Raw genomic sequence first — 25,005 nt, forward strand, 5'->3', positions numbered from 1 at the left:
AAAAGGAATATATTGCATAAAATTGTACCATTCTGCAATGCTCCTGTGCATCCGAGAAATGGAAGTTTCTATATCAATTGGATGATAACGCAATCCACGTAATTCCAGAGTTTCGTCCAGTGCCCCAACGACATACAATGCATCATGGCGTTCTAAGGAGCATATTGTACATTAATATATAGATTTATACAGATTCTTCAAAAGAATATTGAATTGTCCTAATTGTTTAAAAAATATATGGGGGGTTAATTCTCAAACTGCAGGTAATCCTCTACTTACAACCATTTGTTTAGTGACCTTTTGAAATTGCAACAGAACAGAAAAAAGTGACTTATAACTGTTTTTCATTCTTACAACCATTACAGTATCTCCATGGTCACAATACACTTGGCAACTGGTTCATATTTATGATGGTTGCTGTGTCCCCAGGTAATATGATCATCTTTTGCGACTTTCCGGCAAGCAAAGTCAACGGGGAAGCCAGATTCACTTAACTGTGTTACTGGTCTTCCCAAAATGGCATCCTACGCAATCTTTTTTCCTGCTGACAAAACAGCTGATTTTGCTGCCAAAGCTGTTTCTTTGGTGGCACACTCCCCAAAGCTGAACAGAGCAACTAAGGAATGACCCAAGATGACCCTCGGTACAACCTGGGAAGAATCTCGACAATTGAAATTCTGGGTAGGAACAGCTGGAGAGCTGGATCTTTATCTTTTCCTTACAGCTATTTATTTTAAACATGCCTTGGTTTTAACTGCATGCTTTGAATTTTTTTTCATTTTGATTTTTATCTTTAATCGTTAATCAATTGGTTGAATGTTGACTTATTCTAACCCCTTGCATGAATGTGCTTTTTTGTTTTGTTTTTTAAAATCTTTTTTACTACTTTATTTTAAAGTTGCAAATCACTTCCCTGTATGAAAGTCGAGGGCAATTTCCTGGGTAGTGAAAGTGATCTGATTTTATTTACATTTACACAGGATTTTCAGTACAAGGATTTTGCATTTTATTAATTTTTTAAAGCTCTGGTGTTATTTTTTTTTAACCTCTGATGGAAAGCAAGTAAATTTGATCCTGGACAGATCAGAAATAATGATTGTGGTGGTTTATAGTAGATCAGAAGCCAATGTGGCCTTTCTGCAAGTGAAATACAATAATGGATTGTTAACAGAGAACGTTGAATTTTAACTATGGTTTTGACTTTTCCTGTTAACTATGCTTTTTATCTACTAGATAGATGCCAGGTCAAATTGGTTGGGTAACCAGTTTATAAATTGTGGCCGTTTTGCAAGGGGGAAAAGCTATTATTCTTGAAATATATTTATCAGTATTCAACTAGGAGGGACAATCTATGTGTATGTTTGTCTTTTTTATTTTTATACACATTTTTTCTATGTCTTTTGCTTTGTTCCTGTATTTCTCCCCCCCCCCCTTTTTTTTTTTTTGCAGTTTGTATTTTGTTGTCAATAAAATTAAAAACTTATTGGGAAAAAACCCAACTGTGTTACAACTGCAATAATTCACTTAATAACTGTGGCAAAAAAGATCATAAGATGGAACAAAACTAAGTAAATAATTGTCTTACTTAGCAAAAGAAATTTTGGGCTCAATTGTGGTTGTAAGTTGATAGCAATTCTCCTCTACTTTCCAACAGGCATGACAGCAACTATCATGCTAATAGAAAAATTCCCACTAGCTACTCCAGAATCTAAAAAAGTACTCAAGGTACATGCATTAAAATATATATATTGATGTTGATTTGTGGGAAACTGTTCTAACAGCTTTTCTTGTAACATTAACTTTACATTCATGTCACCAGTAAAAATGTCCACAAAAAGGAAGAGTAATTTGTCCTACCTCCAGTAGCAGCTGTGAGTTCAGTCCGTCGTACAAACCCAAGGTATCCTGTTCGTGCCCAGAGAGTTTGAGCAGCATCACCAAAGCTCAGGCGGGTATTGAAATGATCTGCTTGGAGGGTTTCATTATCATAGATGGTATAGTATCCACTAGCAGTGTGAGGACTATTCACCCAGATCTATGAAGGTGATAAAACACAAATCTTCTACTTCGCATTTTTTTTATTTTGTCTCTTTTTAACCACAGAATATAGATATACATTCAGATAAGCATAATTAAAATATTAATGTTCATCATCATATAAATTATCTGTAGTTTAAATGCTCTAGGTAGGATATGACAGACCTTAGAAGCAGCCTTCATGCAAAAGGAATGCATTTTTTCTTAACTGAAATAACCACTTGGTGCTCAATGAACTTGATTGTTTGTTGCAGACATTTCTTTACCCAATTAGGTAACATCATCAGTGTACTACATTCTCTTCAATTGGACATTGCTATGCATATTGGACACATATTGGGAGCATAAAGATTGGTTAGATTAAATACACTTTTGTAAAGTACCAATAGCAGCACGTACCTCTCCAAGGTGTGAATCACCAACAGGTCCCTTGGTCTCAGGATTAACAATTATTACTTTGACTCCAGGCAATATCTGAGAGAAGGAAATGGGGGTGGGGGGAGAGAGAGATTAGCTTCTGCATTATATTAAGTAAACACTTTAAACAAGCCTTGAGGATGTGACTTATCTCTTATGTTGGTAAGTGCAATACAAACAATTGTGTATTTTATAGCCTAGAAACATTTCCAACTTTGACATCACTGCTGTTAGGATTCAATTTAGCTCAAACAATTTTTCCAATTCCTCCATTTCCATCAGAGCTACCTAGATCTAACCTGAGTTATATTCTTAATTATATTAGTATTATTGCCCATTATTACCTGTTGTCTCAACAAGGCCAGTCACAAGGAAGCAGTACTTCAAACTCATTACTTAGCAAAGGAAAAATTAATATTTTAAATGGCCTTTGGGGAAGAACCTATAATATATCTGCAGAATGGAGGAGTGTTTTGTCCTACACAGGAGTTGTACACCTCAAATCACAAATGCTGACTGAATTCTATTGTTTACTTACTTTGGATTGTATGCAAATGTTTCACAAAGATTTACAAACTGATGTATTATTTACCTTGCCTGACTCAGAGAGTAAGAGGCTCTGGGGAGCACCTCTTTCAACTAGCCGCACCCTGGAGATAGATTTTAAAAAATTAACACAATCACATACTTGTAATTTAAGAGCCTTCATTACAAGATTCTTAATTACTCTTTAATATTCTGAACACTTAACAATACTAAAGAGAAAAGATTTTTCTTCCATTTTGTTTAAATTCATGTCACCACAGAATCATCAATTACATTCCAATTTCTTTTTTTTATCCCACCTTTATTATTGTTCATACAGTAAATAACTCAAAAGTGGCAAATATACCTAATACTCCTGCTTCCTCCTATTTCCCCCACAACAATAACCCTGTAATGTGGGTTGAGTTGAGAAAAGGCGATTGGCCCAAAGTTCAAATCAACTACTATTTCTGAACAACTGCTTTTATCTTCGTATAAATTATTTTTGTTACCTGATTTGCTCAACCCACCCACAACTACATCCAAATGCGCTCAACTTTGAAATTTTTAGTAATGTTCAGTCATGACTCAAGAAATTAAAAACCCAAGGATGATAATTCCAAATAGCATTGACAAAATCCCTTTAATTTCTCCATTTGCTTGGCTGATACTTGGATATTAGCAAGATAATGACAAATTTAACTGAATAATATTTACACTAGGTACATCTGGCAAGTTCTTTGGATAAGTAACATAAGCAAATATCCATATTCTCTGCCAATGTCCTTTTTTAATACCCAGAGAAAAATGCTATTACCCAAACATATTTTTAAATGTTTTATAAAATAACCTTGTTAAATTTGTGGTTTTTTCATTAGTTGGTATTTCATTCTAGAGTCTCTTTATAAATACAGCATTTTCTTCATATATCAGCATATGACTGTGCTGTCAGCTACTCAAAGTCACTTATCAGTGACTTTGTGAAATTGACTTGAAATTGAGTAGTGAAATGGGTGGTATATAAATTTAATAAATATGTCCATCTGTCTTGTCATTCTCATGTAAGAATTAAGAACTGAGACATTATTAGAATCAATCATATTTATCCCAATTACAGAGAGTTTTTGATACTTGTTGATTTCTTAGCTTCTGCTCTGTTGAAATGTATTGACCTCTGCTAACCTTGTGATTATGGGAGGAGAGATAGGAAGAGGTTTGGTTTGCTGGATATTATTACATGTTGCCAACAAGAAGAAATGTGAGAAAGCTCTCACATATTGAAAGTGATAGCCTGAATAAAATAAAAACTTGAATTTGAAAGTGATAGCCTGCATTTCAAAGGAGAGGTTCTAATCTAGAGTGGCAAAACCAATGGGAAATGCTTTCCATCATTAAAATTCATGTATGAAGCTTCAGCTAGCATTCCCCTGCTCCCTTGTAAATGATCCTAATGCTTTGTATCCACTCAGTAACATAAAAGCAAGAGCCACTAAGTAAAACGTAGGTAAATTTGAATCATCCTCTTTGTGCTAAATGTGGAAGATTGTGTGTGTGTGTGTGTGTGTGTACACACAGAGTTCCCCATTAGGATTTTGTAATACTAAATGTAAAGGAAGAGACTGTTCGAAAAACCGAGAATTCCGGAGTAACATCCTGTTATTGTTCACTTCAACAGACCTTTTGATCAGGGCAATCACTGACAATATCCTGTCTAACACCAACTATTATGCTAAAGAACCTCCCCCTCCAGCCCCTCTGCCATTTTTCTCTCCCTACAGTGCTACCTCTAAGAGTCTATGTAAATTGCTAGTTTTAAGTACTGAGTGCCTGTTTAACAATCTGAATCGAGTAGCCATTAATTATAGGGTTGTTTTAGAACTTTCAGAATGTATATGCCTGTGTAATACTCTAGTGCAGGGGTCCCCAACCACCGGGCGAAACGGGCGCGGGAAGCTGTGGCGACAGGAAAAGCCACCCCCCCCGGCTTCTTTGAAGCAGTTTCTTCCTGGGCTGGTGGAGGAGCGATAGAGTGACTGAGAGAGGAACGAGGCAGACACCTGAGGGAGGGAGGGAGGGAGACACCTGAGGGATGGGGCTGAGGAGGCAGGGCCGAGGCGCTCCCTGAACTTGGTGGTTTGCTGGCAGACGTTTATTACCCGACTAGGTAACAACATCAGATGTTACCTAGTCAGGTAATGAAACGCCTGCAAGCAAACTACCAAACTCGGATTCTCCCCCGGTCCTTGAAAAATGTTTCTGCTTGAAACCGGTCCCTGGTACAAAAAGGTTGGGGACCACTGCTCTAGTGTCTAGAATACCGAATTGAACTGCAGGTGTCCCCAGTTCATAATACTTATCAGAGTAGAAAAAATGTTCACAAAATAACTGGCTGGCTGATACCTGAAATCTTAGGAATTCTGCAAATTCAGAAGGAATGGCTATTTTCTTAGTGGAAGAAGATAATTTTCTGGAATGTTAAATATTGGGCCAATTTAATTATTGGTGAGAAAGTAAGTAAATTCGTAACTGATAAGAATGTTAGAAATTGCATTTTCATTTTTCAAAAGGAGTGCTACCACTATATGCCTAGCATAATGTAAATGATAAATACTGATTTGTTCCAATACAATCATATTTGGGGAAATCAAGAAATTTGTATGTAAATCTGAGATATGCCACCCATCGACTTCCAGAAGTTCTAAACTACAACTCACAATCTTGTGTCTGCTGGTTACTGCTGATAAGAAGTGAAATATCTTGCACACTCCTAATTGAAATGATCTTTTCTTACAGAATTCAGTCAAAAACTAAATATAATAAAAATAATAGTACCTGTCATGTCGCAATGATTTCAGATCCACATAAACTGTGGTTGGATCAGGCCCTGAGGTTCCCTATAATAACAGAGATTATTTTTAATGTGTCATATTTTCTGCTAAGTGATACATATTAAAGGCACTTTCAATGGGAGCAATGCAAACTAGATACATAACTGTCCAATGCTGTCAAATAAGGGAAATATTACATAAAATAAAATGTTTGTGCTGCAAATCCAAGAATACTTGCATGTAAGTTTTCTTGATAGAAGCTCCACAACTTTTAGTTAATAGCACAGTCCCACTTTTTCAGTTTGGAAAATATTAGTGAAAAACAGTTTTTTTATGTTTTATTAATTTATTTATTTGTGTTTAACCATGGGAACCTATAAAAGTAGACTCCAAGAGAGTCACACTGTATAAATAGCTATATGTTTATTTTCACAGCACAAAAACGTTTAATACTTTTTTTTTTTTTTAAAAAAAAGCAATATACAGTATGAATGAGTCCATGTAAATAAAAAAGCCTGCAAATCAGCAGTCATAATTCTTCAGGCTCAAAACCCATCCCTGCACAAACAGATTTAGAATAGGTTGAGAATTCTGCTAATACGAAGAGCCCCTGATCTCTAAAAATAAATCTACCAAATCTTCACTGTTACCTGTAAACAGATAGCTACATTGACTCTTGATCCAAAGGTGGTGCTGACTGCACGAGATGATAGACCAATGTCCTTGAAAAGCTTGGAGAAAGACTGAGTAAGAGCAACACGTGGGCGTTCTTCGGCCACCACTACACAAGTCCGGACTCCTGATAAATTGATACCTCTTGCCTGTTAATACAGAAAGGTTAAAATTATTGAAAAAATATTAAAGTATATCAAACAAGCAGGGAAACATTAATCAATGCTCCAGTTAATATCCAAGTACTTGTAGTTCATTTGTTCTAATAATCATCTAGAAAACATAATCAGACTCTTGGTTTTTTAACACCAGGCAAACCACCAGGAAATCACTAACATGTGCCCATCTTTTTGATTTATCTAGTTCTTTAGAAATATAGAACCAAGCAAAATGTAGCCATAAGACTTCTACATCATTTAGATCTATAAGAAAACACTGTGTGAAGGTCCAAAGCATTTGCAATTCTTTAGGGTTAAAAGAAGAAAAAAGTGAAGGATCAAAAGATACAAACTGTGTTTAAAAATGAAGATCAGGATGTACTATCAAGGGCTGTTGGATAATTAAAACAATATATTTGTTTGAATCAATAGCAAGATACCGATCTAAGGTAGCAGGGCAAAAAATTCTAACAATGGGAGTGACATGCCCCTCTCAACTCAACTCTAACAAAACTCCAACATTCGATTACTTAAGCCTTAAAACCAAAACATCAGCTGCTACCCAGCATAGTTTTAAAAAACATAATATGCACTATATTTCATTTTAGGAAATTACTTATATTTTCTATTTAGCTATCTATTATAACAGTCTGTACTGGGTTAGATACAATTAATTTGCAAAATCCTGTGGAGGAAAATCAACATACACCTAAAACAGAACATACAGATCTAATTCACCTACAATGCTAACCTATGCTTAAGTTTGGTTAATATGAACACCTCTTCCAGTTTCTTCCATGAGCATTAATAGGTAGAGAACAATTACAGCATATTTGTTTATAAGTAACATTTTGTTCAAGTACAGAACATGTGCTAGTTCTGACCAGGACCCAGAGCAAAAAGTATAATTCCTTGTATTGTTAATTTGGGTGGAAGAAGTCTTGAATTTTATGGCATGTTTAACTATAAACAAACTATTGGACAGGAGTTTCAACAGCCCCACTGCTGAGGGAAATGGAAGTGGAAGAATCAGCAGAGAATTTTGCACCAACCAAATCTAACAACATACTATGTTGGGCAACACTGTTATTGCCAGAGCCCTGGGATTCCATGTTTGCCTTTCTTCTCCTTTTATAAGGAAAGAAGATGGATCTTTAAGAGTTCTAATGTCAATTTGGATCAATCTGCAATTTCCTTTTTCATGTCAATATAGGAAATTAGATCATGCAGCTTTTCTCTGTAAAGCAAGATATCAAAACTCTGGCTTTTTTTTTTTTAACGAAGCACAATTTCTCATATCAGATGAAAAGAAAAAAATTCAGATTGTTCACAATCATGATCAGATATAAAATGTCAATCTCTTGGCTACAGAGCACAAAATGAGGGGGACATGCACACATATGTCCTTGCATTTAACAAATTAACTATAATTTGTCATCTCTGATAAAGTCAATTATTTCATCCTAAAACAAAAAGAGTTGCCAAATTTAATTTTAACAAGTATTGCCATTTTTTCTTTTGCTCTAAATCTAAATACATTGTATCTTCTGATACCATATTTACCCAGAACTAATTGAAAATAATTGACATTCTATTATCTAGATAACTTAGTGTTGAAAATAGAGAACATTTTATCAATATTAATTACAAGTAGGATATCAATATTACAAGCATAAACTAATTTGACATTTTGATTTAGAACAGTGTGTTAAAAAATGCTACAGATAAAAGTATATATTGATTTATAATAATTTCACGATCAGTATGACCATAATATTCTGTTCTAATCTGAATACTAAAATAGATCTTGTAAAATATATTTAAAAGGATGGGGGGTGGAGAGGAGGAAGAGGATTCTTACCTTTAATACTTCCACCTGATTCCCAAGCCCCTTGGTACACATATCCATGACAGAATAGGAACAGAAAGTATCCCGTATTTTATACTGGCTTACAGTGGAGAGCCACAGGAAAAGATTGGATTCTAACTCCATAGGAGGAATTAAAATGGATTGATGACCAGAATACACACTGCAAGATCACAAATCAAATATAGATGGATGTTATTAACCTGACAGTCCAAAATATTATCCTCAGCCTCAAACTCAGAGATGTCAAACCCGCGTTGTCATGGCAGTGTCACATATTGTGATTTTTTCCCCCTTCGCTAAACCACTGTCAAAGACAGTTGTGTAACAAATATGGGATATTTAAAAGGTATATCATTCTGTGCTCTCAAAGAAGCTTGTCATCAAGCTGATTTCAATATTGTTTCTGAGTTAGTTATTTGCCCTGCTAGAAGAGACAAGCGATTTCTGATTTGTTGATAGTTTCCCCAACTGTATGTCTCATGCTAACAAAAAAGTGATTTCAATAGTTAGTTTCAATGAGTGTTGTAAATTTGTTTACAACAATTCATAGTGAATTAAACATTTTGTTATCGAATCCACAGTCAACTAGAGATATTAGGCAAATTCACCAAAGTCTTGGAATTTTCCCTCCAAAGAATAATGTTATTTGCCAATCTGAAATATATTCTAAGGAAAATAAATCCCAACTAGTGATTTCTAATGTTCACCACTTTAAAATATCACTTCAAAAACAAGCATAAATGCTTAAATATTTGAAAAATGTATATACCAAATTGCACCCACATTTGGGAGAGATGGAAGTCTTCTTATGTGGTTGCACACCCATTTGTTTAAATTTGCAGAATGAAGTAGAACATCTGACAGATATTGACATGGACTGGACTGGATCATATAATGATTCCCCAAGGACATGGAAAAAATGTCAATACCAGCCTATTTTCCTTAGGCTGGTCTATGACCGTAATAAAGATTTGATTGATTGACTGAATGTCAATACATGTATATAGGATTATCATATTAAAAAAGTGCAGAATCTCTTGCAATGTTTTAATAATCATCAGGAAAATACTGGACATGTAGTTAATGAAACTGCGTGTTGCTTGAGATTTCTGCCATGTGAATTAGATTTCATTTGATATCCAATCCCCACAGGACATACAATCAGGCATTTCACTGGATTAAGACAGATGATATAATTTATATCAAGCAAAGATTTATCTTCTGCAAACCCACCAGTTCTAATTACATCCTGACTCTTACCTACAAAGACACCAAAGTGCAAAGCCGAGCCCACAATAAGGATCAAGACAGATGGCAATTTGCCGTGTGGAGTAGAGCTCACATTGGAGCTTTATGGCTCTGCAGAGGGCACTGACTGATGCATGGGACATCTGTGGGAAGAAGGGGGGGGGGGAGGGAAAGGGGAAGAGGGGGAGGGAAAGGGGAAGAGGAGGAGGAGGAGAGACTGAATCCCAGTTGCACAACAGAAGAACATGATAACAAGTATATGAATATGATAAAAGTATTACTAATATGTAAGTATATGAGTAGCCATATATTATGTGGTGTCCATATTGAAAATGGTAGGTTTTTTATTGCATCAGCAAAACCCAGAATCAATTATTTCAAATCATTCATTCTGTTTTGTCATATTTATCTATATAACTTTTTGTTTTAAAAAAAGAGAAATGTTTCCATATTCTGCCAGGAGCCATGTGGTCAAATGAAACCATAGCATGAACTAAACAAGAAATTAAACTTGGATTTTCACATTATGCCTTAGCATTAGCATAAAAATACTAACTGCTATTGCTGTCCACCAATTTATATTCCAAATATTTTATTTATGCTAACGGGAGTCTCCCGAGTCTTTTCATCTTTACTCCTAGATGGGATTACACTATGGCCATGAGAACAGGCCAGAGAATGAGCCAATACTTTTCAAAAAGAAGGACTAGTATATGCTGACACTTCTGTTCCCACTGTTAACCAAGAACTGATAACAGTGAAGCCTAAGCACAGAAGGGAACTTGTTCTGGCCTTGTATATCTGCCACACCTTCTTTGATAGTCCAAGATGTTTCTTGTTCCATCCAACTTATTAGAAGATCATGAGCATTGTTCACTGAGAAATGATGTTCTATCATATGCTACCCCACTGTCTTTCATGTCCTGCAGTCATAGCTATGGGAACCACTAAGGTGCCTTTTAAATTCAAAGCCATAGCAAGATGACTCTGCTCTCCCTCACGCATTAGTTTCTAATATCTGACTTTACCCATTCAACTATTTTCATGCCCAGATAAAAAATATGATGCCCTCTTTATTTATAAACAAACAACTAGAAATATTTGGAACTCTAGCTATAATACAGGCATCCAACACTCTTATACCTTTACTCCTGTAAGCATCCCTGTTGTGGAAACACTAAAATCCAGGTATGCCAACATTTCTGAAGTTGGTGGTTTATAGACCTGAGGTAGCCGCTTTCTGGGCAAATCATCTGGAACATATAAAGAAGAAAGTGATTGTTGTTGAATTTAGCCTGGGGAGTAACATTAGAATGATATCCACAATGGCAACAGAGCTAAGCAACACAATTCTAAATAAAACAGAGCTGGCTCATGGCTTGCATGTGCATTATAACTGCTTGGAAATCCTGGGAATGAGTTTGATGGCTTAGCAAGGTCTGTCACCTGTATCAATGATGGTTGGCCAGGTTTTTACATCAACAGCAGTCGCCGCCTCTCTGGATCTCAGTAGTCTCATCAGAATTTGATTTGTGAGAATACAGGCAGCCTTGCTCACCTACAATACATTCGATAAGCGTAGTTGATTACCTGATTATCATTCTTGACAGCAGCATCATTAATTATTTATACAGTGCATTTTTAGCATTTAAAATATTCCACACATTCTTGCCTTCTTCATACCGAAAGCTTTATATTAAAGCTTTCCATAGCTTGTACCATAGCTTTATATTAGCCCCACTCTGCAGGTGTAAGAGTCACACTGAGACTTGCCTAATTTACACTAAGTCAATCCACAAGGAAATAACTGGAATTGCATAGTAGTGGCCTCTAACCTTTCTGTTTTTGTGGACCGGAGGGGAGGGAAGGGGAGGGGATGGTTCTGTGTGAGTGGTGGGCGAGCATACATGTAGTTTCATTTGTGTGAGTGGCAGGCACACGAGTTCCACTGCTTGCACAAATGGAGCTGCGTGTATGTGCGCTTTTCCACCGCTTCCATGGCCCAGTTCTGAACAGGCCGCAGCCCAGCAGTGGGCCGCGGCCTGGTCATTGAGGACCCATGCTTTATAACTAGCACTTCACATTTTAGTATCCTCTCTATTACCTTACATTTTAAGAATTTCTTTTGACTTTTAACAAATTTAGCATTTTTGTCCAGTAAGGACTTTGAACTCAGTAAAGATTCTGAACTCAGTGAAAATTCAATTTTGATTTTTATCCCAGTATCACTTGTATCTTTTGTAACTTTGGGTTACAGGGAAGAAAATCAAATCATTAGGCAGAAAATATTATCATTCTATACTATGAAATGTAATGATGTTTCCCTTAATGTGTGGCTTTAAGGGCTAAATGAACCTTCCAAGAGGATCGGGAAGGCAAAAGGCTTCTAACTTGAACACAAGAAACTTAACTGCTGTTATTTAATGATTCATGAATTACAGGGCAGCAATATTAATATTTCTTTAGTATCTCAATGATAACTAGGTGGTCCTCAGGTTACAACCAACTATCCAAACTTGCAAGGGTGCTGAATGTTGTTTATAAACAATGCCTAGACTTCAGGCCATCACAGTATCCCCTGATATTTCCTGCTGGCTTTCCACAAGTAAAATCAGTGAGAAAGCAGACAGGAAGTCAAGTCGCTTAATGAACCGCATGGACCTCACTTATCAACAACACTGGGACTGCTGGCACTGCCATTATTAAGTGAAATAATCACACAATATTACACTTTAAAATCATGTCGCTTAGCAGGGACAATTCCAGTCCTAATGGCTATCGTAACCCGAGGACTACCTGTATCACAACAGAAAACACATTTCCCACAGAATAATTACTATTTCAGCTGATGCACAATAATCAACCATTCTAAAACAAAGGGCAAGAACTGATGTAGAAGTAAAAGCTTACGCTCAGCCCTTATACTCACATCTACTATCATCCGCACAGTGGGCAAAGTGGCAGTGAGGTTCTGAGCATGTGGAGGCCGGACAGTCACTGGGATACAGCCAGCGTACAGGCAGCCATAAAATGCTGCAATGAGTTCAATGCCTAGAAGACCAAGAAACAGTGTCATATCATCCTTCTCCGTTTATTTTTGCTTGGGCCAAAAGCTTCTTAAGAGTCACAGCACTAAGACAAAGTTTTCAAATAGGACAGCAAGCCAAAGAGGAGCTGAAGGAACTTGACTGCACAAAGCGAAAGATTAAAATAAGACAAATAAGCCACTGTGAAAGAGGGAGAAAAGAAACAAGGGTCAAAAGGGTCTCTGGGTTTGAGTCTCCTTTACAAACTGTTTCAGTGAATCAAAACACAAACTTGGAAAACCTTGCTCTTAGTGGAAATGGACATTCCAGAAAAAAAAGGAGGAATGAGTTTATGTAGTGAATTCATAATCATTAAATGCTATTTGTCCAAGCAAGCACTGAACATTTTCAACATAGAATATGAATATACATATAGCTAAAAATTAAGAAGCAAAAGTTTTTGAGAATTCTTAGGACTATCGTATTTTTCACACTATAAGACACACTTTCCCCGCCCAAAAAAGTGGGTGGAAATATCTGTGTGTCTTAATAGAGCGAATGTTGCTGAAGCGTCGCCTACCCACCGGCCCCCACCCTTCGGCCTCTGCCTCCCAACAATGTGCCTCCTTGCAGCAAACAGCAAACAGCCTGGTCAGTTTCAGCACAGATCGATTTAGCACAAGCAGCTGATTGGTGGTTGGATCGGCCTCCCACAATACTGCCGATCAGCTGTTCCAGGCTGTGGGGATCACCGCTGCCCATCGCCGCCACCACCTATCAATGCCTCTGCGCGCTCCATTTTTGGCCTCTGGGTACCCTGTTTTTGGCCCATTCCAGGTGGCGGGGATCACCACCACCTGGGATGGGCCAAAAATAGGACATACAAAGGCCAAAAATGGGGCACGTGGAGCTGGTGATAGATGGCGGCGGCGGCGACGGGCGGCAACGGAGCGATCCCCACAGCCTGGAACAACTGATCGGCAGTATTGTGGGAGGCCGATCCAACTGCCAATCAGCTGCTCGTGCTTATCAGGCCAAGCTGAAGCTGATCAGGCTGTTTGCAGTTTGCTGCAAGGAGGCAAATTGATGGGAGGCAGAGGCAGATCTTTTTTTTCTTGTTTTCCTCCCCAAAAGCTAGGTGCATATTATGGTCTGAAGCATCTTATAGTGCAAAAAATACAGTATATACAGTATGAATGTATCAGGACCATATCTACTGGCAGGAAAACCTGTGTCTTACTGGTTCAATTAGAATATGAGGTAGACAAAGGGATTTGAAATGTGATGAGGAAGCATCAGTGTGGTTTGAACGAAACATGAAGAGATCCCCTTAGCTCAGTGATGGTGAATCCATGACACATGTGTCAAAGATGACATGGCATGACATTTTGGGTGACATACTAGCATTCACCAACACTTGTCAATAACTATTCTCAAAAGCATGCCCCTTTCTCGCAAGATTTTTGCAGGATGTGTGAGAATGGGGTGTGCTCTGGTGCAATCTCCAAAAAGTCATGCAACCTCCAGAACCTCCGAAAATCATACAAAAATTAGACATACTTTCATGTGGTTTTCAGAGGCTGCAGAAGTCACCGAAGGGCATTCTCCAAAGCTGCCTTGTACAATCCAGAGCTGCCCCAATTTGTGTGTATTTTTTTTAAAAAAAATGAATATGTAAATAATTGTTTATTTTTTGTTTGGAGGAAGTGACACGCCAGCAGTCGTTAAGCATTTTTCAAATTTTTGACACACTTGAACCCAAAAGGTTCACACCAACACTGCCTTAGCCACTTCTTCATAATCTAAACCAAAGTTCCCCAACTTTTTTGGCTTTGCAGACCGGTCAGGATGGCGGTGATGGTTTTATGTGAGCATCGGGCAAGTGTAGCACAGCTCCTCTTGCGTGTGCAGTAGGCACGCATGCACTCACCTGCTGCTTGTATGAGTGGGGATGCATGGACATACACATGTGCTCATCTGCCACTTCCGTGGCCCGGTTCCAAATGGCTCAAGGCCTGATAGTGGGCTGCGGCATGGGGGTTGGGGACCCCTGATCTAAACAATTTCCCACTCTAATTTGTTTTGCAGTTCTTGAATTTCAACTTGACATATCAAATGCTTCATTTCTAATAGCTGCAACACATTTCCTATAGTTCACTGCCTCATGAAAGTATTCAGCTTAGAACATGGCAGGGAATCCCATATAAACTCCCCCTGACTCTCGATTTTCCTTACCAGGAGGATAGAGCAGCACCACATTATCACCAGCATTGAGGTGTCCCTTTTCATACAGAATTGATGCAATTCGCTCCGCTCGCTTGTGCAGCTGTAGGCAAGTTGCTGTACAGACAGGAGCCCCCTTGCAGAGAATAAAAACAAACAAACTCTGAAAGTCTGCCGAGCTTGGAGAAATTGCTTCAGAAACAAAGACAAGCTGCTTTCTTGAGTAATCAAAGGCAAAACATGATTTTTCAAGGAATATTAGGGCTGGTGGCTTTGCAGGGTATGCTGTCACTCCCGTGTTAAGAGGGTACTTCATAACATCAGAATTAAAATGAAAGTAATCCCATGAGTTTTAAAGGGAAACATTAGACTTGCAACATAGATTTGAACACCTGCTCAAATATCTGCATGAAAAAAGTTACTGTCTCTTAGCCTTATGCCATTTTCAAATGGAAGTAATGCCAGCCTCCACCAGGCTAAATGGATGTGAATGAAAATGAAGGCAACATTATCTATGTTTAAAAGAGATTTAAAAACAGGACCATAATAAAAATTGAGTTCAGCCAATACATTTGATTTGAAAAGTTAGAGCAACCACATTTATTTAAACAGCCTTTATTATATAATTTCTTGTGTCTTAAATAATAAAAGCCTTCTTGTCATAAAGTGAGAATAATGGTAAAAAGGAGAACAATGATCATTTTTTTAAAAAAATTCCAAGATCCTCATTTTATTTAAGATTATCTGAACATTTAGCCATTGGAGAGCTTCTGTTAATATCTAGAATATGTATAAAATATATTCTTCTATTGCATGAATTGTGCAGGCAATTATTTTTCCTGTGACAGTCTATCAAAGTGAAAGCTGAATGTTAAAACATCTGGATGGAATGAGTATTGCTGTTTTCAAACTTTGGTGTTGGAAGACACTCCTGAGAATACCATGGATAACCAAGAAAACAAAGAAAGGCTTCATAGTAAATACGGATTTACAGGTCTCACTCAAAGTAAAATTACTAAGCCTAAATGATCATACTTTGGGCACATTATGTAAAGATCTAGCTCTCTAGAGAAGTCTATAATGCTGGAAAAGGTGGAAGGAAAGAGAAGAAGATAAACCGCAAGGTTTATGGACTCAATATATATGCAATCACTGCATCATTGGAGAAACCTGGGGGACCAGTTTGGGGACAGATTGTTCTGAAGAAAATGTAGCTACATGGTCACCAAGAGTTGACACTGATTTGATGGCACATCATCATCATCATCTAGCATTATATTTCCACTGTGAGGGTAGAGTCTGTGTTAGTTTTGTTCTTGGTATGGTTCGCTAAAGCTATTTCTATATCCTTACATCAGCAAACGTGTCTTAATTTATACTGTATTGCATCATTTTCTTGAAATATATTCCTCTGTATCTTCTAGTATTTTAACAATTTTCAATTTTCCTGTGGAAGAAAATATACTTCCAAAGGAAGGCTATGCAGAGAAAGGTGAGGAAGGCAGAAAAGATTATCGGAAGTTCTCCTCCTTCTATCCAAGACATAGCATGTAAGCGATGCTTGACCAGGGTCTGCAGTATTCTCTGGGATGCTGCAAATTCTCTCTATGATTGGTTTTCTTTGTTACCTTCTGGAAGGAAGCTTTGTGATATCTAAAGCAGAACAACTTAATTCTGTAATAGCTTTGTATCATACAGAATCAACTTTGTTAATCCTGAAGGCTCTTTTTTCTGCTACGTATTCAAAATGGACTGATTAATGTGTGTGTGTTTGTGTGTGTGTGTGTAATATGTGTGTGCAAGTATGAGTATGGATATATAGATATAGAAACATTCTTCTGAAAGCAGGCATCAGAATTTCATTTTTTAATGTGTGCCAGTGTGTTCACAGAAAAAAAAAGTGACAATAAAGATTATCTTATTTAGTTTGTTATATGAGTCAAGAGAAAACTAATTAAAACAGTAAAATGATGACCAATCTAAAAATATACTGCAACTAAAATCCAAATGGGATTCCAAATTATGTAATTAAGAATAATTAGCAAGACATAGTACAACAACTATTCTGTAAATGTGGAAAACAGAAACAAACACAAAAAACACAGTCCAATTGATTGGTTGAATTGAACTTTAGGTAGTTTAGGTGTAAGAAAAAGAAAGGAAACCCCATGTTTCTAAACAGACACATTCCCTCAAACAGAAAACAAACCAACCAACCAAGCTCCACAAACAACTATCTCAAGCCCAGAAGAACAGCAATGTTTTTAAAAAGTACAGGGTGAGAAGACACAGAAATTCAAAACACACAAATGTTGGGAAAATTCAAAACTTTTATTTTTACCTTGGCATTGAGAAGGAGGAAAAGCATGTGCTCGGGAGTTGCTTGTGCTCTCCACTGAAGTACCTCAGACAGAAACTGATGCTGCAAAAAGAAAAAAAAAACCAGTAAGTTGTAGAGCATGCATGTCAAAGTCGCGGCATCACGTTCCCATCATGTGACATCTCATGACCTTTTTTTTTTCTCTTCACGGAGCTGGAATGGATATGGCCTGAGCATGACACATCCAGCCCACGGGTCACCGGTTTGACACCCCTATTGTAGAGGCAGTCTTAAGATGGATGGGCTAATATTCACTTTTAGCTCACTGTTGATTAAAAATAATTCCAAAGAGGACCGAGATGTTATTGAAAGCATAAGATTAAATTGGGGAGCTGGTGTGGTTTTAATGATGATCTCTGTGAAGTGCAAGAGGAGAAATATAGCAATGGTTTGGCCAATGTGAAAAACCCACTCAGCCACATGAGCAAAAATTCTAGAGACAGGCTAATCAGTGGAAGCACCTGACACCAATATTTAATAGTTATCTGACAAGCATCAGTGGAACCCTAGCTTAACCAATCTCGGGATGCCTGAGACCTTGTGCCTTTGCCTCTTATTCCTTACTGGTCCAGTACAGCATGTAAAACAAATAGCAGTGGAAGGGAGTTTAAGAGCAAGAGCTGGCTGCATCTGTCCAGGCCACAATCCAATGATACATATCTCTTTCACACCCACTGAGTGACATGTGTGGTATAGTATTGCCTTACATTCATAAAGCCATTGACTACTTGCCTAAGCAAAGAAGCAGGTGTCCTTTTGTGAGTAAGAGAATGACATCAATGATTCTTAAGAATTTAAAGAGCAGGAGAAAAGCACACATAGAAACAAGCCCATGATGATGTTTGCAACAATGGCCAGGAATATAGCCTTTTTATTTGAGAAGTAGGCTACTCTTGGCTTTACTTTAAAAGATCATGGAAGTGACCGTTCAGACTCTTACTATGCCGTTTACTATGCCTTTGTGGAAAATGAAAAGAAACAATCAGACCCATAGGCTAAGAGTCTTGTATTGGTTCTGGTCTTACCCAAATTTACCTTCCCCTTCTTCCCACAACTTTTTGAGCTTTGAGAAGATGCATTTCCCAACATAAAATGTAACCATCATTCTTCCTCATTCACGAAAGGGCCAAGAGGAAGTCTGGAGAACGTGGCAGAGATACTCACTTTTCTCACCAGGTCATTCTCTTCTATCTGTCCCAGATCCCTCCCAGAGGCCTGTGCAATACGCTTCCCTGCAACCAGGTTCCCCACCATCATAGAGGCAGGACCAACACCTGCTGGCATATACCAAGGTATAAACACTTAGGAAAAGAAGGCAATTAACAGCATTATACATCAATAAAAATTACAACATAAGTGTCATGAATTTTTTTCCTGCTTCAATCATGTGTCTGCTTTTAAGTTCAAATGAGCTTTGCATCAGAAAAAAAAAAAAATGCTTGAAAATAACAGGGCCATGACTGATGCACAGCTTCAGAGCCTGTCCACTGACCAGCCCCTGTGAAGATGTGCCCCACCTACTTATCCGAGATATAAAAATAGGGCCCCACTCCTTTTGCATTATGACAAGAAACATTTTCACCAACACCAAGAACTTCTAATCCACTTAGAGGAAGTTTTGTCTAATTACCTGGTTGTTTCTGCCTGGGTTTTGGCAAATTGGTTACACACGTGTGTGGGCACATGAGAATGTTACATGGATGCAATGACCCTTCCAGAAAGTGCTGTTTGGTTTGAGATATATGAATCCCTCCTAGAGGAGTTTTTGGCAAAGTATTTGCTGGAACAAGAGCGAGGCAATATACTCCAACTTGGTGAATACTGTCAATTGCCTAAGAACCAAGAAAGCAAAGGTTGACATTTTAGAACTATGAAGAGCTATTTGTATTTTTACTTAGATAACTCTAGAAAGGAGTAGACAAATTCACCAAGTACTGAAAAATAAGTTGTTAAAAAAAAGCCTTTACAAGCAGTCAACTTACGACGAGTTGCTTAGTGACTGCTTGAAGTTATAATGAATCCCCAAAAAAGTACTTACAACCCAGATTCAAACTTCTCATAGCCATACACCCCATGGTCACAGGATAACTGCATTTTGAGCAGTCAGCAACCCGTTCATGTTAATGAGTTTTCAGTGTTCAGTGGTCATGTGACCGTGATTTACAATGTTTTCTGTTTTTTGTAAACTGGCCTTTACTTCTAGTTTATGGCAAAAACCACCGATTGTGTAGGAGATTGTGACCAGGCTGAGCTCAAGGGAGGAGTCAAATGCTTTATAAGTCATGAGTCCCTGCGTGCCTGCAAAAGATCCAAGTCCAGCTCATCTTGAATGCCTCTCTTATCTCCAGCTCTTTCTTTTGATCATTAGTTGGCCAGATTCTTGTACAGAGCTTAAGCTTGCAATAAATCTTTGCACTCATTTGAACTGCCTGAATCTCTTGATTTCTCTGGTGCTTGACAGATTGTGGGCAGTGGGTTCACTTAAGGATCATGGCATTTGCTTAACCACCATGATGCCACAGCAAAAAAAGATTGTAAAATCGGGCATAATCACCTGATGACCTGCTTAGCAACTGACATGATTTATGACTGTAATTCTGGGCTCAACTACGATTGTAAGTTGAGGACTACCTGTAATTGCAGTTAATATTGTACACTGCCCAGGGCCTCAAGGAGATGGACTGTTTAGAAACATGAAATATTAATGAATAATATAAATAATAATATGCAATCGGACTAAAACATATTAGGAGATATTTACAGCTTTCCATATGCCCAACTTATGATTTAATACAAGTGCGAAAGCACATGAAATGAGAAATTAAGGAACATGGGGTCATGGTTAGGATGAGGTGCATTCTATTTTGAGAGACTGTCTCATAAGGACCTAAAAATTCCACTCCCATCACTGATAATGACTCTGTTGTATATGAAAGTGTACAAGTCAATGGTGGCTACTGCCCATCTATTAAAGGAGAGAGAAAACAGGTCATCCTAGGCTAGTCTGACCTGCAGTACACGACTCATCCACTGAAAACTATCTTCTTCAGAAGCATCAGGCCGTTGTTCAGCTACCACCACAATCCTTTCATCATAAAACACAGTCACAGAGAACACAGCAATCCTAAAAAGAAACAGAAGAGAGGTTGTAAGGCTGGGCTCTTTTGCCTTATAGAGTTGTGTCACCAGCTTTATCCCAAATGGTGTCTGGGAGATATGCAGAAAACCAAAACTGCACGAGATTACCAAATGTTAAAGCATGTTAGAGTAAGAACATGAATTCTCATGTATTCTCAGTATTTTTTTTTTAAATGATTGAGAGCAGGGTACTTTTGCTATACAAATCCTTGGCACGATATTTTTTGTTGTTGTTTCAGTCAAACAGATGGCAGCCTGCAACACTAATTGCCACATATTTTGGACTAATATTTTAATGAAATAAAAATAAAAAAATCTGTTATCTGTACTAGAATTATTAAACCTGCAAATTCCTGCAAATTCAAACAGGGGGGAAATGGGGAGGTTATAGGTAGCAGCCATTCCTTTAGCAATGCTGGGGCTGAATCCTGGCCTGTGTTTATTCTATATAAAAAGGGCAAGTCTTTTTCTGAGGAGTCCTTGGGGCTCTCTGAGCTTGCTTGTTTTCTTGCAGACATTTCATTATCCTAACTGCCTTGGGTAACATCATCAGTGCTAGTAAGGAGTGCTGTTTGCTGCCAGTTTACATTTTAATGTCTTGTCTGTCTGTGTGGGTGGGGGCAGTCTCAGGGATTCTTTGGTTGGGCTGTTTACTGATGGCTCTTTGGCAGCTTCTTGATTGGGCTATTGCTTACTTGATTGTTGGTCTGAAATTAACCTTGGAGTTAATCTATGCTTATCTGAGTGCTGATTACTGGTGGAGAGAGGCTGGAGACTTTTTTGTTCTCTTTGGGACTGGACTTTTTCTGCTGCATTTTTTTTGAAGGGCATGGTGGTAAAAAAATAAAATGATTTGTGTCAAATGTTTGGGGAGAAAGAGAATGTTTTACTAGGAAGATGCAGTTCTTCATTTACTTATTAATCCTTCTGCAAGTCTAGACAGACAGTTTAAAATGGCCCCCCTGCCCGCCCCTCCTCCCAGGTTTTGGCTGGGCTGCCTGACATTCTGGAATGGCAAAGCGGGAATGGCAAATGGCAGATCTTCTTTGCTTCTTGTTTTTCAGGATGGGAGACATTGAGCCAGGAAGATGTTAAGAAGGGTTACCTCAGGAAAACCCAACCTACTCTCAGAAGAAGATAAGAATCTGCCATTTAGATGATCAAGAGACTGCTTTGGATTCATAGGAGAACATTACTGTTTGAACAGCCTGATCCCAACCGTCGCCTATCAGTAATCATAGTATTATTTAGAGAGATGTAGACTAACCTTCCTCTGTAAACGGTCTTTAGGGATTCAACTGCCAATCCGGTGGCCACAATGTCATCAGCATTATGTCTGCGTCCACTAACAATGAGCATCCCATCTATTTTTCCAACCACAAATACCAGACTGCCCTGTAAAAAGAAAAAGAAAAAAAATGCCTATCACAAATGTCAAGTGCTTCCCTTCCCTTTTATAAAATGTCTTTTAATTTAGCCACCATCCAACTTTGATGGAATGTAAATTCCCGCCTTACATCACACTTCCACACCTTAGAAATATCTACATTTAAAAACATTTTTTTAAAGCATTTACTATTTATGACAGATACAAGAAAATAAATCTAGACAAAAGAACATAAGACTGTTTATAAAAGCTTATGAGTGGTAATGAGTTGCCCTACAAAAAGCAGAAATGGTAGCACTGGGCTAATTTCTAAATCATGTATCAGGACATTCCAATTTAAAAGCACAGAATGTGTATTAAGTCAAAATATGAAATGCTTCTATATTCTGTATACAGTGGAAAAGGAGGTCAGGTAGCACTTTTCTTCCTTGTGGCTGCTACTGCACAAATAATGAAGGAATAAGTGTGCACCAAAACTCCTATATATCTGATAGCCCGGTGGGGGAATCTTAGCAGTGTCACCAAAAGCTTACGATGTATCAGCTACTCTGCTCGGTTAACAATATGTGTATAGTCAATAGTTAAACTCGGATTCACATTCCAGTTTATGCACGCCAGGTTCATAGGCTCAACTTCTGAAATGTCACTGACTATTGATGTGCAAAGCAGTGAATAACTTTGTGCGTATGTTGATGATAAAGACTGTGAAATGTACCTCTGGGCTCTAAAGAAGTGAAGGGTAAGAGAGAACTTGACACCAACCTAAAGGTTGATGCATAATAATTACAAAAAGAACTGGGAAAAATCACTAACCTGGCCATGGAAACTACACAATTATGGGTGAAACATGTAACAGTGATACCCATTGTCATTGGGGCACTTGGTACCATGTCCAAGAATTTTAGAAAATACATCAAGAAATTGCAGCTTCCAATAATAACATCAGTGGAATTGCAAAAAACTGTGCTACTCGTACATGTTAGGAAAATACCTGGTTGATATCTAGGATGCTGGCAGCCACACATATCAACTATTAGCACCAGTCAATTATATCAGTGACACATTTTTAAATGTTCAGTTGACTGAGTTTCATGTTTAATGAATAAAAGAGATGATGATGATGATGATGATGATGATGATGATAATAATAATAATAATAATAATAATAATAATAATAATAATAATAATAGAAACGTACAGGCCCAACAAACCCCAGCAAGCCAGATCGCACAAAAGGCACATCGCCCACAGGAGAACCAGCTGAATTCACTGGGAAGACCTGAAAGAAGAGAAAGGCTGTTGATGATCGAACAGCCAAAGCATTTCTGCCTGGAAAAAGACACACAACTGAAAAAAATCTGTTCTTTTTACTGCAGCACCTTTATCAACAATCACAGCACTGATGTTTTCCAGAACCAACTAAAAACCCTGAAAACAAACAAGTAAACAAAAAGACTTCACAGTTAGGCACAAAAAGACTGGAAACTAGGAAAGGATTTCAGACAAGGTCTCTCCTTGGGTATCTACAATTATCCTGAACAGAACCCTAAATCGCAGGACCTTCATTTTCAGAAGAAATTAACAAGGGACGGCTTGCCAGCAGAAATGCATTAGCAAGGTAAACAGAGGACTAAGGAACTGCTGTTCATAGATTAGGGAGCTCCTGTATTTATTCCCACTGTATTTCTTTGTTTCTTAACCAGAAACAAGAAATTTCCTGCTGTTAAGAAATGCTTAATATTTTGATGGTGCCCAACTGTGCAATTAATTAGTTTTACAGGATAGACACCCAATGTAAAAATGTAAGACTTACAATGCATCACAAAGATTCTTATGTAAAAATATATTATGCTCAATAAACTTCCTTCCAGCATGTTAAAACGCCAGCAGTATACCCATTCTAAATTGGCTTCAAAGTGATTAACACTTAAAACTCACAATTCAGGTGGATGATTAATTTGCCCATTTTTAAGTAGTACTTCTGGTTAATAGTATGCTATCATATCATAAAAATATTTTTAACTTTAACTATAAACAAATCAGCGGACACGCTGACATTGCTTAATATGAAACCTGAAAGCCCTTTGCCTCCCCAGTTATTGCTTAGTGAAAATTAAGCTGGTACAATTTAGCTGTTGAGAGCACACATAGCACACTTGAACTTTCAGCTCAAAGACAGCTTCAGAAAATAGCAATAGCACTTAGACCACCTCACAGTGCTTTTACATCCCTCTTTAAGCGGTTTACAGAGTCAGCCTATTGCCCCCAACAATCTTGGTTCTCATTTTGACGACCTCAGAAGGATGGAAGGCTGAGTCAACCTTGAGCCTGGTGAGATTTGATCTGCCAAACTGCATGCAGTACTGCAGGCAGAAGTAGCATGCAGTACTGCATTCTAACCACTGCGCCACCGTGGCTCTTAAACATTCACTTTCAACAACGTTCAGTTTCAACACTGCAAATTAGCAATACAACGGACCTGTTCCAAATAGCTAACTGAACAAAACCAGATATAATCCAAGTCAAACCAGAATATGCAATTTGATTACTGTACCTCAAATGTGTTCTTGGTTAATCCACTCAGCCCATAATACATCATCCCTCCTGTTCTGGCGCTAACACAGATTTCACCAATCTCGTCTGTTTTGCAAAGCTGAGGGGAGCCATCCGGCTTCACGATACACATCATTCCTAGAACAAATCACATGCTATTGTGAAAGCCCTCACCTGAGACAAGGACAAGAATTTAGCTGAAAATACAGAAGATATTTAAGAAGACAGGAAATGAATAACAATGGCAGCTGAATGTATTCCAAGCATTCAGTGCACAATATAGTTGCCTATCACATAGAAAGCAAACAGCACATTTAACTATAGTGCCTATAGTTGTATTTGCTGTTTAAAACATTTGAGTCAAACAAAGCACTTGGACATTTTTTCCCTCCTGAAAAAGCCTGTTTCCGGAATTCTGTTCATGCAAAAGCTATTTCACTTACTCTGCATATTTTTTTGGCTTTCAGACTTCTGCACACAGGATAGGAGGGAGGGGTGGAGATGGAGAATTAGTTGCAAGCATGCGGGAAGGCCCAATAGGGC

The 25,005-nt window shown here is 37.9% G+C and overlaps 1 protein-coding gene across 3 annotated transcripts in view; it reads right to left on the reverse strand.

The window, feature by feature from the left end:
* DIP2B (DIP2 acetate--CoA ligase B (putative)) overlaps positions 1-25,005 on the reverse strand; it is a 190,777-nt gene that overhangs the window by 4,217 nt on the left and 161,555 nt on the right. For 2 of the 3 annotated variants that reach the window (XM_087956238.1, XM_026679972.2), the window contains 19 exons: positions 24,464-24,600; positions 23,108-23,188; positions 21,790-21,917; positions 20,394-20,508; positions 19,015-19,216; positions 18,549-18,661; positions 17,346-17,426; positions 15,017-15,140; positions 12,685-12,806; positions 11,202-11,313; positions 10,899-11,008; positions 9,768-9,898; positions 8,499-8,667; positions 6,458-6,628; positions 5,812-5,873; positions 3,047-3,104; positions 2,437-2,511; positions 1,858-2,035; positions 29-152 (listed from right to left, as the gene is read on the reverse strand). In XM_087956238.1, the coding sequence (XP_087812364.1) occupies positions 29-152; positions 1,858-2,035; positions 2,437-2,511; positions 3,047-3,104; positions 5,812-5,873; positions 6,458-6,628; positions 8,499-8,667; positions 9,768-9,898; positions 10,899-11,008; positions 11,202-11,313; positions 12,685-12,806; positions 15,017-15,140; positions 17,346-17,426; positions 18,549-18,661; positions 19,015-19,216; positions 20,394-20,508; positions 21,790-21,917; positions 23,108-23,188; positions 24,464-24,600 (2,293 nt within the window). The remainder of the gene's footprint in view (positions 1-28; positions 153-1,857; positions 2,036-2,436; positions 2,512-3,046; positions 3,105-5,811; positions 5,874-6,457; positions 6,629-8,498; positions 8,668-9,767; positions 9,899-10,898; positions 11,009-11,201; positions 11,314-12,684; positions 12,807-15,016; positions 15,141-17,345; positions 17,427-18,548; positions 18,662-19,014; positions 19,217-20,393; positions 20,509-21,789; positions 21,918-23,107; positions 23,189-24,463; positions 24,601-25,005) is intronic. The other variant, XM_026679973.2, reaches the window with a different exon arrangement.

Source organism: Notechis scutatus, chromosome 2, assembly GCF_049901735.1.
Source record: "Notechis scutatus isolate UNSWTSFEM ecotype Mainland chromosome 2, rNotScu1.2, whole genome shotgun sequence".
NCBI lineage: Eukaryota > Metazoa > Chordata > Lepidosauria > Squamata > Elapidae > Notechis > Notechis scutatus.